A 19,880-nucleotide genomic window follows, 5' to 3' on the forward strand; every position below is an offset into this window, starting at 1 on the left:
TGGCTTTTCTGTTCTTGATTCTCATACCCATTTCTTCACTGGTTTTGGTTCCCACAGGCCCCATTTACATCATCACCGAGTACTGCTTCTATGGGGATTTGGTCAACTATTTGCATAAGAATAGAGATAGCTTCCTGAGCCGCCACCCGGAGAAGCCAAAGAAAGAGTTGGACATTTTTGGATTGAACCCTGCTGATGACAGCACACGGAGGTGGGTGCAAGGGGACACGTTGCTGCGAATCATTGGCTTACAAGCCTCACCAGTGGAGAGCACCCATGTCTTGGTGGAACCCATGTCTGCAGATCCAGGGCCAGTAGGCAGCAAGATTTAGCATCTAGCCACCCTGCCCGTCATCCCCTGACACCACCAATTCATACCTGTCTGCAGGTGTTTTGGACCAGATATCATGGCGGGGTTGGGGGGGGGGGTGTGCGGCGCTTGCTGAAAGGTTGGAGTAGAAGCAAGAGTTGGAATCATCCTGGGAGCCATTTTGCTGTTAAAATGTGGTCCACTTAAGACCTGCAAAATACGGCTCTGGCCAGGGATGCCCCAGTGCTGCTATCTTGTGAGAAACTGAGGATCTCCGAGTTTGAGATTCTGGTCTTTGCTGAGCCTGGGCCTATAAATCAGGCCAGCGGTGGTAGTCCCAACTGCAGGAACCTATATGTGGCTGTGAAGGTCTGTGTGGATATAAAGTTCTGTAGGATCAGAAAGTACAAGTCCACTTTATATTGAATTACTCGATGGACACCACCAAACTGGCCCTAAGTTTACTGAGTAGCAGGAAACGTCTGCCCAAGCCGTGTGGTCCTGTGGCCCAGGTTTGTGGCCTGTGAATTGAAAAGCAGAGAAGAATAAGGAAGGCCCACCTGAGTTGAGATGAGCCATGTATTTCTGCGATTATTGGTTAATGCTCATCTCAGCTCTACTACCCCACGCGAAGGGCACCCCTTGGTTGTGCCTTTGCTCACCCTCTGCTGCCACCATACCTACGGCACCGCCTTGGACACTGTGGGCACCCGGTCGTCGTCTACTGAATGTGAAATGGCCACTCCGGAGGGGCGCCCTGAATCAGGTTTCTTCTGTTTTTTTACAGTTACGTTATTTTGTCTTTTGAAAACAACGGTGACTACATGGACATGAAGCAAGCTGACACCACACAGTATGTCCCCATGCTGGAAAGGAAAGAGGTTTCTAAGTACTCGGACATCCAGAGATCGCTGTATGATCGTCCAGCCTCGTACAAGAAGAAATCTATGTTAGGTAAAAACGTCAGTGTCCACTCTTTGCATCTTCCAGGGGTTTAATAGGATACAGATTTCCCCTGCTACCTGGAAGTTTGGTTTATGCCACTCTGCTTTTAGGAAACACCTACATAAGTACTGGTTTTCACTCATGAAAGAAGTCCAAAAAGGATTTTTTTTTCCCCCAATAGTAATTGCTTTCCTTGCTTTACATCATTTTGGCTTACAAAGGGTTTTATAGGAATGCTCTACTTTCAGACAGTGGTGGGAACCTATATCTAAAATACTCAGAGGAAGGGGCGCCTGGGTAGCTCCATCAGTTAAACATCTGACTCTTGATCTCAGCCCAGGTCTCGATCTCAGGGTCCTGAGTTTAAGCCCCGTGTTGGGCTCCATTCTGGGCATGGAGCCTCCTTTAAAAAAAAATACACTCAGAGGAAGGTGAGCGGGCATGCTGAGCAGGACTGCCAGGCCATGGTCCCTGAATGCATGTCTGCACAACTGGGTCTGTGACATGTTTTCAGAAGTTTGTGGCCTGTGAATTAAAAAGAGGAAAAAGAATAAAGACCTAATAATGCAATGTATTTTCATATTTTAAATGTAATCCTTTTAAAGGATTATTTACCCTGATATAATTATCTTCCTTTTTCGGTGTTAACATGCCTTTTTTTTTTTTTTTTTCCAATGGAAGTGTGGTGATCATTGATTTTTTTTTTCCCCGCTCAGTGCCCTTATTGGCAAAATAAAAAGATGGCTGCCTTATATTGGTTTCTGATACTATTCTTAAGATTTTAATTATATAAGTCTTTGGTATCTATGAGTTCAGTAGCCCTTGCTTTTAGCTTTGTTAATATCTACTTCGTGATAGAAACTGGGAAGTAGACAATTTGAGGTTCTATTTTTCTGACAAGAGTGTTGGGTGTTTCTATTGAATGTTTGGAGGAAGGTCTGTCTGGTTTTTCAAAACAGATGAACATGTGGCAGGGTTGCATTGATTTATAAACTCCAGGGAGCCTCGCTGATGCCCATAGCAGATGGACCACCCCTCTTCTGAGGGGGCGGGGGTGGCCCTTCCAGGTTCTCATCTGATCCCAGACTCGGATTGAGGAAGGGGTCTGACGCGTCTTGTGGTTTTGTGTTATTGGGCCTGGGTCTGATGTTGACGCGTCTTGTGGTTTTGTGTTATTGGGCCTGAGCCCTCCCATTAGTCAATGCAAAAAAAGTGTTGGGCTGCCATGGAAATTATTTTAGAAATCACTGATATGCTCAGAATGCTTGCGAGGTTCTTAAGTGAAAGGTACAATCTGTTAAAAAAGAATGTGCTTGTTTTGCAAAGCTCGGGACACAAGAATATTTTCCATTGCTGCACTTCCAAGTTCCATTCACTTCTCATTGCCAAATGGGTAAACTTCCAAGCCCTTTTAAAAGAGTAGCCAATGAGAGCTGTCGGAACCAGTGCTTCCTCTCCCCTCCCGCATTGTTAAAAATAGTTTACATCGCTTCCCAGGCTGGACCTGGCTCCAGATGTCAGGGGAACCTGATTCATGCTCAGCCTGGGCCCTGTTGGCAGGCAGACCACTGCTTTCTGGCCTTCTCCTAGCTGGCTGGAAAAATGTGAATGGCTGCAGCTACTCTTCACTTGCCTGAAAATTTTTAAAAAGAAATGAGAAGTGCTGGCCTAGATTACCTCCTTCCTCGAAAACCCTGGGACCTTTCCAGGCGGGACTAACTAGGGAAAGTGGACAAGTTACAAAAGGAACTAAATGCAAAGTCATTGGCACTGACCTTTAAGATGGCTACCTCTAGTCTGACTGGGGCTTGATTTTATTCAGGAAATGAGCCAAACACCATGAAGGTGGCTATAAAAAGAAAAAAGAAAAAAAAAGAAAAGGAATTCCTAGAAGCTACTTTTTCAAAGGGAACCTCATGTATATTCATCATGGAAGATTGTGTGTATGTGTGTGTGTTAGGGAGGTGGCCAAGGTAACTTGCTAACTAGGGCTGAAAAAAGAAATTTGGGAGGCAAACAACAAAACATGTGTGAGAACCCACTAGACTGGTGCTTGTGGATGTATATGTGTATAAGCCAGATACGTATTTCCGCGGATAGATTTCTTTTTAATGGTAGCACGTCTGCATGGCTGACGCACCCACCCGTGAGGTCTGGAATCACCATCATCTTAGACCAGTTCTTTGGACGAGCCTGTGCAACCTGACAAGTGGCCCGGTGGGGCATGTTTCACACCATCCTCCAGGGCCAACACGCTTAATTCCTTTTCTGCAGACTCCGAAGTCAAAAACCTCCTTTCGGATGATAACTCAGAAGGCCTTACTTTGTTGGATTTGTTGAGCTTCACCTATCAAGTTGCGCGAGGAATGGAGTTTTTGGCTTCGAAAAATGTAAGTGTGTTCACGGAACAGAGTTCTCTGTAGACGCGAGCCCCAGGCCCGAGTGAGGGGGGCGTGCAAAGTCTCCAAGAGGCCAGTAGCCATGGTTGCTTCTCTCTTCCTTTTCCCCAGAGCGTAGTGGGGAGGCTGAGGTCATCAAGTGTCTGCTCTAGAGCTGTTTTCTTTTCTTTTTTTTTTTTTTTTTAGATATGCTATGTTTTTATTTATGTTTCAGCGGATGAACATTCAAGTTGTTTACACTCTTAAGCTCTTATGAATAATGATGTCAGGTCTACAAAATTGGTACATGAATGGCCATAAGTTTTCATATATCTTGGGTTCTCCCTCTGGGTTGGGAGGAGAGCCTGGAGGAGGTGAGCTCACAAAGGTGCCAGGACAGCCTCCCTAAGGGGGCCCCGCAGCTCCCAGCACCATGATGAAGTGGCCAACCCTGCAGGGCTGACTTGATCTAGCGGCAGATGGACAGACTCTGTTGTTCCTTCCCTTTCCATGCAGTGTGTCCACCGGGACCTGGCTGCTCGAAACGTCCTCCTGGCACAAGGGAAAATCGTGAAGATCTGCGACTTCGGCCTGGCCAGAGACATCATGCACGATTCAAACTATGTGTCTAAAGGCAGTGTAGGTGCTCTCTCCCCTCACCTGACAAGCCCACCTTTCCTCACTGAATCTCCCAAACTAGGTGTTGCTTCTGGCCATTCAGTGTCCCTATTTTTAATGTGGAGTCCATGAAATTCATGAATGGGCTCCAGGGAGCCAGTAGGAAAAGCACAGGCTTGGGGGCCAGACTGCTTGGCTGTGAGTACTGGCTCCAGCCCTTACGAGTGTGGAGATTTGGGGCAAGTGGCTTGACCATTCTGTACCTCAGTTTCCCTATCAGCAGCCAGCACTGATAATCTCCTGGATGGCCATGGGTGACTCAGTGACTTTAACGTGAAGTGCTTAGAACAGGGCCTGGAACCTACAAGCACTCGGCAAGCGTTAGCTCTTAATCGTATGTGCCCGTGTGTGCGCCTTCATTTCCAAAGAGAGCATCTCTAACTTTATCAACTTTGCAAATGGCATCTCTGAGCCCTAACGCATCGAGAGCATTTGCATGAATAGATCTTAGAGGCACAATTTCCTGGGAGACAGTCATTCTAAATTAACACGCGAGCTCTGCTCCCCACCCCTTCCCCCTCTGAACGGATGCGGTAACTCGGAATACATTTGCCACCTGTAGGTACGATTCCAAATCACCCCACTGCACTGGCCGTGACGCCTCTCAGGGTTGCTGCGTCCACCCCCAGAAGGCCACTGGTCTGTGTCCAGCCTCCCTGGGTTTCGTGTGCTGTGCGGCCGCGGCCTGTAGCTTTAGGCACCTCGAACAGATCAGTGGACTTTGGTGGAGACACACTGTCACCTGCTCAGGCAGCCGATGACTGTGATCTCACCAGCCCTCCCAGAGGCCCGAAGGATGCGCATGTGGTCACTTCACGTGTTGGCCTCACGTAGGGTTTCCACCGCGGCTGGCACCAGCCTCGCGAAAGAGGCTGCAAAATTATGAAATGACTATTTCTTAAAGTTCGAAAATGTGGTTGGTTCTCGGATCCCTGGGTGTGCTTTTAATTTTGTTCCTGGGAACACCTGCAAATAGGAGAGAGGCCCATGCAGGGCTCTCGCTTTTTGGGTAAAACACTCAGGATTAAATATTTTTGGATGTTAGTCCTTGCGAGGACATAAGAGGCAGCGTCGCCCATCTCATTCATCAGGCATTGATTGAGCACCCACTAGGTGCCAGACACTCTTCTGAGTGCGGAGAGGGTAGCACCGAACCAGAAACACCAAGATTTCGTGGGCAGGGTTCTTTTTTTTTTAATTAATTTTTTTATTGGTGTTCAATTTGCCAACATATAGAATAACACCCAGGGCTCATCCCGTCAAGCGTGGGCAGGGTTCTTAGTGCAAGTTATTATTGGTCCAAAGAGAACCCCCACTATTTCTGCGGCTGTAGCTCAGCCGTGGGTATGCCGGGATTCATGTCCTCCCTCTTTCCATGCAGACCTTTCTCCCCGTGAAGTGGATGGCTCCCGAGAGCATCTTCGACAACCTCTACACCACGCTGAGTGACGTCTGGTCCTACGGCATCCTGCTCTGGGAGATCTTTTCCCTTGGTACGGGCCTGACATCTCTGCTCATGTGGGTTGTTCTGGAACAATACTGGAAGGAAAACACTGTTTTCGAAGCTCCGGGGTATAAATGATGTTAAGATCTGAGCTCTGAGTCGGGTGTTCTGCAGCTGATTGAAACCACTTGCTGCTTTTTCACCTGGGGCTTTGGGTTAAGTAGGGTTCCCCAGTGGAGAGCTGCCTCCCCCTTGCTTCGTGGGGATCGATGCTCAGGTGAAAAGTAGTATGGCGAGGGACAGGACATGGCTGGCCCTCCTGGCCATTGTTCGGGAGGAGAGGAACCTTCTGGTCATCCAGTTATACTCAGTCACCAGGGCCCGAAGGGCACAGGTACCCCTGTGTGCCACGTGAGGGCCCTGAGGCAGGATCCATTCATGACCCTGACCTCAGATAGTTCGGCTGGTGGGGGACCACCTCCATGTAGCAGTGAACTGTGGGGTGCTGATTTAAAAGTGAGCGAGAAAGGAGAAAAGGGTCCTGTGGTTTTGGAAGGCTTTAGAGAGGAACCTAAGCTTGATTTGGCCTTGGCCATAGAAATCGAAATGTTTCGTGAATTCTGTTGCCTTAATGTGGTAGGAAAGGCTTTCTTCCCTGCCTCCCCTCCTTTTTCGATTCTAGTTCTCTCTGCTGCTTGGACGTCACTGTGGATCATCTCAGTGTGAGACTTGACTGAGTCTCGCAGTCTATTAAAAGCAGAGAATTATCAGGGCGCCTGGGTGGCTCAGTTGGTTTAAGCATCTGCCTTCAGCTCAGGTCATGGTCTTGGGGTCCTGGGATCGATCCCTGCATCAGGCTCTCTGATCAGCAGGGAATCGGCTTCTCCCTCTCGCTCTATGTGTGCACACTCTCTCTTTCTCCCAAATAAATAGATCTTTTTTTTTTTTTTTTTTTTTTTAAGGCAGAGCATTATCTAGATCTTTCAAGCCCCAACTTGGACTTTTGCTCTAGTTATTTGAACACTTTTGGTGAAAATGATTTTTCTTTTTTGCCTTCAATGGTTCAGAATTTCTCCTGCTCTTCTATTTTGCTTTCTGTATGCGGATCCAATAGTCAGAAACATTGAAAAAAACCACTTTTGTGCTTTTTCCTAAAGATGTAGAAGTTTAGCCTAGGGTGTCGGGACTTGACCAACATTAAGCCTTAGTTACATTTAAGACTTAGGGGAATCCTGTGAAGTCAAGGAGATAATACTTAATTTTCTCGAAAGAACCGGAACTTCAGGTGGGGATCCCCAAATGTTTTCTATAGGTTCACCCTGAGCGTTTCCTCAGTGTACCACAGGCTTGTAAATCCTGGTGGTTTTCTCTGGTTTTCAGGCGGCACACCCTACCCTGGCATGATGGTGGATTCTACTTTCTACAATAAGATCAAGAGTGGATACCGGATGGCCAAGCCTGACCACGCCACCAGTGAAGTGTGAGCCCCCTCCCCACCTCATGGGCCTTGTGTTCATGCCCAGCGGGTCCCTGGCTTGGGTGGGGGGTGCTTGATACTCCTCCCTGTGCCCACTCTGATCTCTGTGCCCCTGCAGCTATGAGATCATGGTGAAGTGCTGGCACAGTGAACCGGAGAAGAGACCCTCCTTTTACCACCTGAGCGAGATCGTGGAGAATCTGCTGCCTGGACAATATAAGAAGGTTTGTCCGGGCCCCTCAAAGATGGGTGGAGAGGAATGGGCAAAGGGGGAGGAGTCAACAGCTGGTAGTTATGCAAGTGAGCAGTGTCCTTCAACACTGTTTTGAAGGAACATTTTCAGAGGAGGAAAAAGAGTGATCCAGGGGCCAAGGCTTCATGGAGCGCTCCCCAGGCCCCTGGTAGCAGTGATGTATGAAAACCCTCCCCTTTCTGCAGGGCTCCCCTTTCATCTCAAGTGTGCAACACCTGTAAGCACTTTATTCTCCAGATGTTTGAGTATCTGAAGCTACTGTGCGGTTAAAAGTCTCAGGGCATCCACAGCCATTAAATCGCTAATTTGAATGCACTTAAATCCATGTGAAATTGGCTTTTACCAGCTGACTGGAAGGAACAACCTCAGCTGTTATCTGTGGCTCCAGCTGGTTTTTTTTTTTGTGGAATAGGAAGCATTGTTCAAAGGAACAAATGTAATTTCATGGAACCAAGCAGGATATGTTAATGAGTGAAACAACTTTCTGCTGAGATGCTGTGCAGGAACCCCAGACATAGTTGTATAATAAACCCAATTTCTGAGGTTCAGATTAGTCACTCTGTAGAGTCTTCGTATTTATTGCTTCTCCTTCTTCTCAAAGAGAAGGTCGCGTGCTGAACTGGGAGTTAAATACTTGTGTCTATTGGTTATTTCACTGCCCATTACAGCTCCTGTAAGTGAGGCAATGAGGAAGCAGAAGGAAATTATGGCAGGTCAGTCAGACACTCTGGCTGGGTTAAGTAAGACGTGTTGGTGGCTGGAGCCTGGACCTGTTGTTGAAAATGGGGTCTTTTTAGATCAAAGCTCTCTAAGTTTTGAGTTAGATTTCCCCAAGATTTAGGGATCAGGCAGGTTTTAGGGATGGTGCTCCCAGTGGAAGTCCTTGTCACCCCTTATTGGGATCCATCCAAGCCCTGGAGAGACTATTGAATGGGGACCAGAAGGGTCCATGCTAGTCCCAGAGAAGGGAGTGGGTGTGTGTGTGAGGGGGAGTGGGGGGCATAGTCCTAGCTACTGACTCAGAGAAGGGGCTCATTGAATCTTAAGGTGAATGAGAGAGCTCATTGGCAGGATGGCATCGGTGGCCCTTTCCTAGGTCAGAGGCCTCTGGGGACATTTGACCTCTGAGCCTCCTTCAGTTGTCTAAGCCCCTTTGTCTGGGAGGCTGTGTGGAGACACAGGTGGTTAAATGGTCGTCGGTTCTGAGCGTCCCTTTCGCAGTTCGGGTGACCATGTGACGTGCATGTCTGCAGAGTTACGAGAAGATTCACCTGGACTTCCTGAAGAGCGACCACCCCGCCGTGGCGCGTATGCGCGTGGACTCAGACAACGCCTACATCGGCGTCACCTACAAAAACGAGGAGGACAAGCTGAAGGACTGGGAGGGCAGCCTGGACGAGCAGAGGCTGAGCGCCGACAGCGGCTACATCATCCCCCTGCCCGACATCGACCCGGTGCCCGAGGAGGAAGACCTGGGCAAGAGGAACAGACACAGGTAGGGCTGCCTGCTGAGCTGCCCCCCACTTCCCAGCACCCTGGTGGTGAGGCCCCAAGGCTGGTCCCCCCACTGCATCTGTGCAGGGCAGCCAGTTGCAGAGGCCCCGAGGCGGGCCCCCAGGTGCATCTGTGCAGGGCGGCCAGTCGCAGAGGCCCCGAGGCGGGCCCCCAGGTGCATCTGTGCAGGGTGGCCAGTCGTAGAGGTCCTGAGGGGTCTGTTTCCCAAAGGATCCTAATGCGGGCCCCTGGGGCTGGGGGGGTGGAGTGCTGTAGAACAGTCAGGGACATGCTTCCCTGATAGAGGGTCTTTGACCTGAGTCCTCAGGGAGTTTGATCAAACCGCCACAGCAGCCCTGAATATTGAGATACCCTAAGCCTCTGTCGTTGTTTTCTATATGAGTCCTGGAACCGAGGAGAAGGCCGAGAGAGAGTCTAAACTGGGCTTTTCCATGCTGCACCAGTAGCTCTGAACCCCAAGTTCAGATCACCTGGGGAGGCTTGAGAGCTGGTCTACAAACTTCATCCAGACCAACAAGTTAGGATCTCTGGGAATGGATCCCAGGCGCCTTCTGCTGATTTGTTCCTTCTTTTTATCTCTGTGTAATGGAAGGTTTCACACATGTCTGGTTCAGGTCGAATAGTGAACTGTCAATTAATCTGTCACCCAACTTGAGCATTTAGGAGCTCAGGGCCAGACTGCATGAATAGCGTACCTACTCGGCTACTACTCTCCTTGGATTATTTTGAAGCAAATTCTAGACATCATATCATTTCATCCATAAATACTCCATTATTGTGCCTCTAAAAGATAAAGCCTCTATTTAAAAAAGTAACTGGAGTTATTAGGTTATTAAAAATAACTACAATACTGTTATCTTCCCCCACCAGTTGACAATAAATCATTAGGAGCATCAAATATTCGGTGCTCTGATTTCCCTATCTCATAAATATGGTTTTGCATTTGTTTTGTTCTAATTGGGACCCAAGCAGGAGTCTCACATGGCATTTAATTGCTGTGTCCCTATACATTTGTCCTGCACCTTCGTACCCCTTTGCATAGTATTTGTGAAGAAACCGGGACATTTGCCCGTAATGTTCCCACGTTCAGAATCTTGCTGATTGCACCCTGTCGTGTGTCTTACCACGTGCTTTGTCTCCTGTATTGGCTGTAAGCTGGGAGGCTAGAGGCTTGCTGTGGCTCAGGTTAGATTTTTGGCAAGTGTGCTTCAAAGATGGTGCTGTGTGTGTCCATCGGAAATTACACACTGTCCAGTTGACTCTGCCTCTGTGACATTAACAGCCATTGGCGACCATTGCCTGGATCCATTAATTTATTACCAAGGTGATGCTAACATCCAGCTAGGACCAGAGCCATGAGCTCCCACAGTCTCCTCATGAAAGGGGCATCCCAGGCTCCCACCATCTTTGCGTAGGCCTTGAACAGAGGCAGGGGAAAGTGATCATAGTGGTCCTTGGTTCCAGGTCCAAGATGCACAGGAGTCTCCGTCTCTCTTTTTTTCCCTTCTTCGTTCAGGATACTCTGGTCCCTTCTTCCTCAGTCATTTGGTTAGCTACATATCGTTATTTAGGCAAAAGCACATGGCATTATCAATTTGGAGCCTTGTGATTGTGACATCCCTTTGCTGTTGGTATGAACCAGGTATGAATTGGTATGAATTTAAAAAGTATAATTGTGGGTTTTTTTTTTTTTTTTTTGCGTGTGTTTGGAATGTGTGATGAGAATTGGAGGTTGGGCAGAGTGCCCTGACTTAACTTTTGCTCAGGATGATTTCAAAAATATGTTTATATTCTTTTGGCAAAATGTTTCTCTGAGCTTTGGGTATGTGTGGTCGCCCTCTACCCCAGATCTGCCATCCAGTTTGGTTATTTTGTTTGTGGGGGCTCTGAATAATAGAGCAGTTATAAAAAGGTTTTGCTTCTAAGTTAAGTTAGAAAGTTGTATTGATGAACAACATAAGAAAGGTGCTCAGAACTTTTTTGGGGGTACACGAAGCTGAGCTGCAGAATTTGACATCTGTTACATGGAGAGAACCATTCTAGCTGATAGATAGTTGTTGTATTAGATAATTAAAACCTCTGCCAGGGTGATAATGTTTGATTTTCAAATTGTACAAAGTATGTCCCAAATGACTATCCCAGGTCAGATGAGACTGTGGCCCTGACAGGTGGGCTGAACGTGGTGAGCGTCTTGATCAGCTTGGGCTGCTGTTACACAGTATCATAGATTTGCGGGTATAAACAGTAGAAATCTATTTGCTCGCAGTTCTGAAGGCTGGAAGTCCAAGATCAAGGTGTCGGCAGGTTTGATTTTTTTTCCTGAGGCCTCTTTCCTTGGCTTGCAGATGGCCATCTTCTTAATGTGTCCTCACATGGTCTTTTTCTGTGTGTGCATCACAGATGTCTCTTCCTTTTACAAGAACACCAGTCCGATTGGGTAAGAGCCCCACTTTAACGACCTCACTTAACTTTAATTACCTCCTAAAAGGCCCTGTCTTCAAATATAATCACAATGGGGATTAGGGCTTCAACATGGGAATTTTGGGGGGTGGGGTGAGATACAGTTCAGTCCATCACAGAGGTGGGTGGATCCCAGAGTTGGGATGCTCTGGGTCTAGGAAGTGGTAGTGGTCCCATGGAATCCTCTCTTTGGGCTCAGGAGGCTTGGCCTTGGGAGGGAGTGGGCATGAGAAAGACCTGGCCTTGCTTACTATAGACAGTTTGGGGGTGCTAGGTCAGTGACTATTGGAAGCCAGGCCCTGGGTCACAAGATGGCCATGGTAGTTTGGGAATCAGAGGTAAGCCTAGTCATCAGCTCCAGGACCACCATGAAGCCTGGCAAGCAGCAAGGATGATCTGGTGCTGAGTCTCCGTGAAGTTAGTTTCCCCCATGCCCACACCCCGGCCTTCTCTCTGAGGGAGACTGGCAGAGAGGAGCATGCCAGGCCCAGGAGGGTCAGTGCAAGGGGGCAACTGCCTCGTAGGACTCAGCCATTCGTCCGAATCACAGTGGCCAAAGAAGTCTCCTAAATGCAGGTCCTAGCTGGCTTGGGGTCCATACCCAAGGGTCGACTCAGGCCTCCAGCTACTGGCCAGGGCCCGAGGAACCAGGTATGGTATGTCTGGCCTCCCAGGGAGAGGGCTTGTCAGGACCACATGGTTCTCAAGACCAGTCCAGTGGACTGCGGTTCGCAGTGAGATTCCAGGACCAGGGTGTAAGTCGGGGGGCAAGGTGGAGTACAAAGCAGGAAGGGAGACAAAAGCTCGGTCACAGGGAAGGGCCCAGTCTGTGGGGTTGGGAAAGGAAACCCCAGTGTGGTAACCCTACAGGTTCTAAGAGCTCTCCAGGCCGCAGGATGGCAGCAGACTGTTTCCCATGGGCATCTACCTGTCGCGCTCAGTCCCCTGGCTGGCCCTCCGGGAGGAAAACAGCTGGCAGGGTTGACAGCCCCCTGTTGGGCATGCATGTGAGCCTCCTTCTCCGGCTGGCCAGCCGGACGGTGGGTTACCTGTTAGGTCAGCAGCCTCATGGTGAGGACAGACTGTCCTGCCTGTCAGCAGATACCCTGCTGGGAGCAAAGAGATAGATGCAGACATCTTGCAGTCTGCAGGATGAGGTTAAGACCGTTCAGAGACGGGAAGACGGACAGGGAATCCTTACAGGCTAGAGACCAGGGAAAATTATTTTTCTAAAACTCTTTGTGAGAAATTTTAAGTGTCCAGAAAATGGAGAGACTACTCCATCTACCATTTAGATTTAGTAGTTGCTAACATTTTGCCACATTTGGTTTACCTGACCGTGTAATGTCTGGTTATGCCTATTTTATATACGTACGCAACACATACTACGTATTTAATAACGTGTAACGTGTAGGAGTGTGTATGTACCACACACATACACACTCATACTTTTTTTTTCTTGCTAAAACATTTGAAACTCCTGGGCACCTCGGTGGCTCAGTCAGTTGAATGTCTGCCTTCAGCTTGGGTCGTGATCCCAGCGATCTGGGATCGAGTCCCACATCAGGCTCCCTGCTCAGTGCGGAGTCTGCTTCTCCTTGTCCCTCAGCCCCTCCCTCTGCTCATGTTCTCTCTCTCTCTCTCTCTCTCTTATTGTCAAATAAATAAATAAGTCTTTAAAAAATGTTTTTGAAACTCCAGCAAACATCTCCTAAGAACAAGGATACTCTGGGTGCCGGGGTGGCTCAGTCGGTTGAGTGTCTACCTTTGGCTCTGGTCATGATCAGGGGTCCAGGGATCCAGCCCCACATCGGGCTCTCTGCTCAGCAGGGAGTCTGCTCCTCCCTCTTTTTTGGCACCCCCTTCCCTCGCACGCACTGTCAAATAAATAACAAATCTTTAATAAGAAAACAATAAGGATACTCTCCTATATAATCATAATGGCATGATCACATGTAAGAACATTAGCACCTACTTCCTGTTATTGTCTGCTATCTGGACCCTAGTCAAGTAGTTGACTAATAATAATAATAATGATAGCTAATATTTATTGGGCACTTAGTATGTTCTGGGCACTGTGCTCAGTGCTTTATGATTATTACCTTATTTGATCAGCCTGACAAATGGGAATATTGTCACACACTATTGTCATCCCAATTCTGTAGGGCAGGGAACAAGTTCAGTGGGGGTTAAGGTACTTGTGTGACTCCCACAGCTGCTCAGTGGTGGATGATTCCAGACCCCAGGCTTTCCGACTCTAGAACGTTGTTCCCTTCAGCCTCTGCTCTAGTGGGTAAGAGCCTTCACCGGGTGTTCAGGAGCAAGGCTGGGGGAGTTGGGGGGGTGTTGTATGTAAAGAGGAGGGTGAGGACGGCATTCCCGGGGAGTGGGCTCAGATCCTGAGAACACTGTTTGGACACTCAGGGGTTTCACGGACAGCAGGTGACTGCTCAGTTGTAGTCACAGCTGATTTCAGCCCTCTGTGCTCTTCCTTCCCCCATTGTCTCCCCATCAGGCTCTGGTTACTCTCTTTTCCACTAGGACCAAGTAGGGACAGTAGAAATTGTCCCAGCTTGTTAGCAACTCTGCTGGAAGATTTGAGAGAAGAGAAGGGAGACCAAGGTGTGGAGATGACCTGTGGATCTTGAGTTTGCATGGGGTCTACTGTGACATGACACCTGATGAGTAGCTGCCTGGCTTGGAGGCAGTCTTGCCAGATTGGGTGGCTTTAGGTCGAATGCCAAAGGGTCTCGCAGGAAGAGCTCCTTCGCCTTTGGATGGATGGGTGGGGGCCACCCTTGCCACCCAACCACAGTCTCGTTGGTCTGTACCTGGGCTTACCCTTTCTTATCCTCTCCCTCCTCCAGCTCGCAGACCTCAGAAGAAAGCGCTATCGAGACAGGTTCCAGCAGCTCTACCTTCATCAAGAGAGAGGACGAAACCATCGAGGACATCGACATGATGGACGACATTGGCATAGACTCCTCAGACCTGGTAGAGGACAGCTTCCTGTGACTGCCAGATGTGAGGGGGGGAGGTACCTTCCACTCTTGGAGCCACCTTGGATCCCTTTAAGAAAACCACTTTATTGCAATGCAAAGTTTGGGAGGAGGATTTGGGTGAGGTGTAAAGAGAAGTTCCCAGCCAAGGGCCTCAGGGAGCCTGCGAACTGTGGATGGATGGCATGTTTCAAAATGAACTTTTTCAGTGTTGCCTCTTGCAATGCTTCCGTAGCATCTCAGCAGCGTGTGAAGTTTGGAGACAGATGGACAAGGAGGTGATAGGCCACACAGAAGGTGAACTTTGTGTTTCAAGGGCATTGGTGAGATTCCAACATACACGACTTCTATTGTGAGAAAACTCCATTGTAATTATGTAAATAACTCTAACTGAGGATGTGTTTAGATTTGTATTAACTGTCTTCTCTGGACTTCTAAAGAGACCACTCAACCCATCCATGTACTTCCTGCTTGAAACCTGGTATCAGCTGCTGCTGAACTCCTCTATGAAGTACATGCAAAACCACTTTTGAACCTTAAAAGGTACTGGTACTATAGCATTTTCCTTTTTTTTTTTGTGTGTGTTAAAGAGAAAAAGAATAATAATTAACCAACCTTGTTTACTAGATTTGGGTCCTTTAGAAGCCCACCAACTCATTTTCATATTGTAATCTACGTGTATAATACTACTGTTATCAGTAATGCTAAATGTGTAATGTGTAACACGTTTTCCCTACAGAGAAAGCACAATTTAAAAAAAAAAAATTCTTACTAAGTAGGCGACAAGTTTGACAGTTTTTGACATTTATATCAAATAACCGATGTTTCTCTATAAAATATGGTAATAGCTTTAGTGGATTAAATTTAGTCGAACATAGAGAACAAAGTAAAGGTAGTGTCTTCCAGGAAGTCAGTGTTTTTAACTGTGTACTGACTAGGTTCACTAATCCGTTGTACTAAAAACAATTAACTGCCCTCTGAAGTGATGGGATTTGAAAGAAACAAAAACCCCTAAATCCTAAATGTTCTCAGTGTAAAGGCGTAAGCCTATGCCTAATGTGACTTCTCGTGTTATTACCCAGTGGAAAAAATAATCAGCAGCAAAAAGATTGAATTTGCAGAGGTCATTTTCATGCCTGGTGATGACTCTGGTGTAGCTCAACATCTATATTTTTAAAATTTTATGACCCCTAGAAGAGTCCGAAGGATGCCTTGACCATCTCCCCCTTTCTTTCATCTCCTACCCCACAGAGAATTAGTTTGAAACTGTGAGAACATACAGGCATTGTTTAGTGAAGGCTGCATCTGCGTTAGCCTGGATCCTTGGTTCCCAAATGTAATCGTAGCCAGGATCACCAAATTCTAGGTCCCCATCCTAGAGCTTCTGAATTACTGAGTCTGGCCAGGAGCAGGAACCTGTATTTTTATAAACTCCTTGGCTGTTGTGATTAGCCACGTTTGGGGAACACCAGCTTAGGTTACAGGAAGTTGCCATGGGAAACAGATAATTGGAAATTTGGAACTGGGCTAGAAGTCAACCATGCAGGAAGCCTACTATTTAAATCTTTGGCTTTGGGTCAGTGACATTTAATGCCCTATACCTAGCAATTGTTGCCCTTAATTTAACTTTCCAGCCTTAGCTGAGGCTGGAAAAGCTAAATCTTGGTTTGGCAGAGCTTCCAAAATAAAGACACCGCTTCCCACTGCATGGGGCAACTGAACTTGCCCCCCCACCCCACCCCCACCCATGGCATGTACGAAAATGAGGCAATTCAGTGTCCCATGTCTCTGTATAACCAGGTCGATATTTGGGTGAAAAAAAGATTTGAAAGTTTTGCTGAAATTTTGGGGTGAGATGGCAGGACAGATTGTCACATTCATCCAAACCGTCAAACTGATTGGTGTGGGTTCATTGGCATTCTTTGCAATACCGCTTAATTGCTGACACCGAATGAAAGAAACATGGGCTGTGATTACTGCAATCACTGTACGTGCTCCTGGCAGGTGATGCGTTGGAGGATGTAGCAGCAGTAACAAGGTACTTGACTACCTACTGGTGCCATCTCAATGCAAGCCCCAACTTTCTTATCCCCCTTTTTCATACTAAGTGTGAAGACTGAGCCAGATTGGCCAATTAAAAAAGAAAATCTGACTAGGTTCTGTAGAGCCAATTAGACTTGAAATACATTTGTGTTTCTAGAATCACAGCTCAAGCATTCTGTTTGTCGCTCACTGTCTCTTGTATAAGACTTCTTATGTCGGTGCTTTGCATTTTTGATGTTCCTTTGAGTTTTGCATGACATCATGAAGCTGGATGAAAATTCTCAAACAAGCAGGTCCCAGTCCTAATGAATACAACCACCTGAGTTTGTGTGTGACTACAATTTTTTTTTTTTTAAACAGTGTTTTCAGTGTATCATAGATTTGTTTCCTTTTTGGCCTCCTGCAAAGTCCCCAGATGAAAATTTGCCAATCCTTCCTGCTTTCTATTTTTATGAAGACAATCAAAGCTGGCCTGAGAAACACAATTTGTGACTTTTTTTAAACGGTCAATGATGTCCTTAAAATGTGGTCTGCCAATCTGTACAAATGGTCCTATTTTTGTGAAGAGGGACGTGAGATAAAATGATGTTATACATCAATATGTATATATGTATTTCTATATAGACTTGGAGAATACTGCCAAAACATTTATGACAAGCTGTATCACTGCCTTTGTTTATATTTTTTTGACTGTGATATTCCCCACAGGCACATTAACTGTTGCACTTTTGAATGTCCAAAATTTATATTTTAGAAAAATAAAGAGAAAAATACGTTAAGTGTTTCCAAAACAGTGGTGTGGTGAATGTGTGAGAAGTAACTCAATAGGTAGGGTCTACTGATAAAAAAAAAAAATGTATTACAAAATGCCCCGTTCGTGTTTTTGTTTTAAAACGTGTAAATGAAGATCTTTATATTTCAATAAATGATATATATAATTTAAAGTTATGCTAAGGTTCCAGCACTTTTGTTTTTAGCTGAATCACATACACTAAAGCCATTCGATTCAATTTGCTTTCTTAGCAACATTTCAGTAGGACTCTTGAACATGGTTTTGATGAAACCAATAGGAAATTTAAGATTTAAACATTATTTGAGCTAGTTACGTTTTCAGGCACAGTATTTGGCTTAAAGATGACTGGCGTGTGGCTCATCTTTGATCCTACTGTTTGTTTTAGTAGCATTGTATTGCATGGGAAGCATTTACTGTCTACAACATTCAAACCCTGTAGATGTGCATAATATAAAAGATTCCAGTCTTTTTTTCACTCTCTCTTCTTCCCTTGTCTCTGTGCTGATTCTCAGAGGGAGGACTATCTTACAGTTCCTTTTCTGTGCCTCTGCTTCTATACATATTTATACATCTCTGTTTTTGCTTCGTATTTTAGCTAAATGGGTAAACATGTTGGATGTTGGATCATCTCTGTTTTTGCTTCATATTTTACCTAAATGGGGTTCACTTTTTTAAATTAAGATTTTATTATTTTTTTAATTTTATTTTAGGAAGAGAGTATGAGAGAGAGCATGCATGCATGAGCGGTGTGGGAGGGGGGCAAGACGGAGAGAGAATCTCCAGCAGACTGTCTGCTGGGTGCTGAGCCCGATCCCATAGCCCTGAGATCATGACCTGAGCCAACATCAAGAGTCAGATGCTTAACCCATTGAGCCACCCAGGTGCCTCCATAATGCTTTGTAAAGTACCTACCCTTTTTTCCTTTTTTAGAAATAGACTTTTATGTCCTAGAGTAGTTTCAGGTTCACAGCAAAATTGGATGGAGGGTACGGAGGTTTCTTCTCTACTCCCTGCCCCCACACATGAACACCCCCCTCTCCCAACCAACTCCATTATAAGCATCTCCTAGAGTGGCACTTTGTTACAATTGATGAACCTATACTGACACCTCATTCTCAGAGTCTATGTTGCTTTTCTCTTTTAATGCTGTATTTGAGAGATCTCTGTGAGAAGTACCTATAGACAGACCTCCCCCATTTCTTAATGAGCTGTATAGCTTCACCTTATGGAGGGTACCAGAATTAATGCAATCATGTTCCTCTAGGTGCATTTATAGTTTCCCATGCTTTGCCACTGGAATGACTGCATGAACCTCCTTGCACATAATCCATGTGCACACACAGTAGTGTTTCATCAGGATAGAATCCTAGAAATAAAATTGTGAGGCCAAAAAGTGTGCACAGAAATAGGGCGATGGTAAGCCCAAGTCTTCCCGTACGATTGTCCCAGTAAATTTTTGAATCGCCTGCTTTGTAGATGATTTATGAGCCCTAGTTTTCTAGGGTTCCCTCTGCCTCTCATTGCTTGCCGTGACGTGGGAAGTGCTGGGAGGATGTTTGGTTTTTGTGTTCTGAGGCATGTCGAATCAAACGTCTTGAGGATTTAAAAAACCAAAATGACACAGTTCAACTTTCCATGGATAATGGAAATTGATATGGAAATTAATTAGAATATAGCAATTCCCTATTCCAACATAACTCCTTATTATCCATATTCGATTAGCCTGTGGATCAAAGCATACTTCCTTGGAGTAAGTTGGAAGATGCTGACTGCAGGCTGGATATTGGCTCTGCTTCTCTTCTAGCCCCAGGAAGGCGATAGAACATGGGGAACAATAATCCCACTGATTAAGCAATAGCTGCTTGATCTAGCATCCACGCAAGGCGCTAAGCCTGCAGAGTGATCTTTCTGTTCTCCTTTTTAATGTATAATTCTACCTCTTAGTAGGATACAGACAACGTGGCCTCCTTTATCTCCTCCTGACGATAAAAATGACTTTTACTAATGGAGCATTTTAAAACTCAAAGATCCTTTTCACGTTTACTTCTTTTGATTCTTCAGATAGCACTTTGAGGCAGGGAAGGCATTTTCTAGATGAGGAAACCAAGTGACTTCTAAAAAATCATACAGCTGGGCAATGAGAGCACCAGGGTTAGAAATTGTAAATATACGGATTCCAGTGCCGTTTGCATCACACCAGACCGTGGGAAAGCAAGAGAGATCGAGAAATGTCCGTGTTCAGAAGAAGGTTTTGCTTTGCTTCTGGAGAGATTTCCAAAGACAAGTGATGGACTAGTTGGCCTGTAGAAGTATTTCACACGTTCATAATAAGAACAATTTCTTTTTAGGCTATACTATAACAGCTCTAATAATGGAATTTATGATTCTAATAGTTATATGCTTCATAAAATGCAGCTCAGGAAAATGACTTAGAATATCTGAATCCGTCATCAACAAGGCAGTTTCCCCCAGGATAGTAGCGATAGAAATGCTTCATTATCTCTGACTCCAAATACATATAAGGATTAAATCCAACCACGTTGTTACAGCAAAATTAATATACTGTGCTTGTCACAGACACAAAT

The 19,880-nt window shown here is 46.1% G+C and overlaps 1 protein-coding gene across 4 annotated transcripts in view; it reads left to right on the forward strand.

Moving 5' to 3' along the window:
- PDGFRA (platelet derived growth factor receptor alpha) overlaps positions 1-17,450 on the forward strand; it is a 46,055-nt gene extending 28,605 nt beyond the window's left edge. For 3 of the 4 annotated variants that reach the window (XM_038556088.1, XM_038556090.1, XM_038556089.1), the window contains exons 15-23: positions 58-211; positions 1,098-1,264; positions 3,530-3,645; positions 4,150-4,272; positions 5,693-5,804; positions 7,136-7,235; positions 7,351-7,456; positions 8,739-8,980; positions 14,328-14,475. In XM_038556088.1, the coding sequence (XP_038412016.1) occupies positions 58-211; positions 1,098-1,264; positions 3,530-3,645; positions 4,150-4,272; positions 5,693-5,804; positions 7,136-7,235; positions 7,351-7,456; positions 8,739-8,980; positions 14,328-14,475 (1,268 nt within the window). Of the gene's footprint in view, positions 1-57; positions 212-1,097; positions 1,265-3,529; positions 3,646-4,149; positions 4,273-5,692; positions 5,805-7,135; positions 7,236-7,350; positions 7,457-8,738; positions 8,981-14,327 lie in introns of all 4 variants that reach the window. The other variant, XM_038556087.1, reaches the window with a different exon arrangement.
- The last annotated feature ends 2,430 nt before the right edge of the window (positions 17,451-19,880 follow it).

Source organism: Canis lupus, chromosome 13 (assembly GCF_011100685.1).
Source record: "Canis lupus familiaris isolate Mischka breed German Shepherd chromosome 13, alternate assembly UU_Cfam_GSD_1.0, whole genome shotgun sequence".
Lineage (NCBI taxonomy): Eukaryota > Metazoa > Chordata > Mammalia > Carnivora > Canidae > Canis > Canis lupus.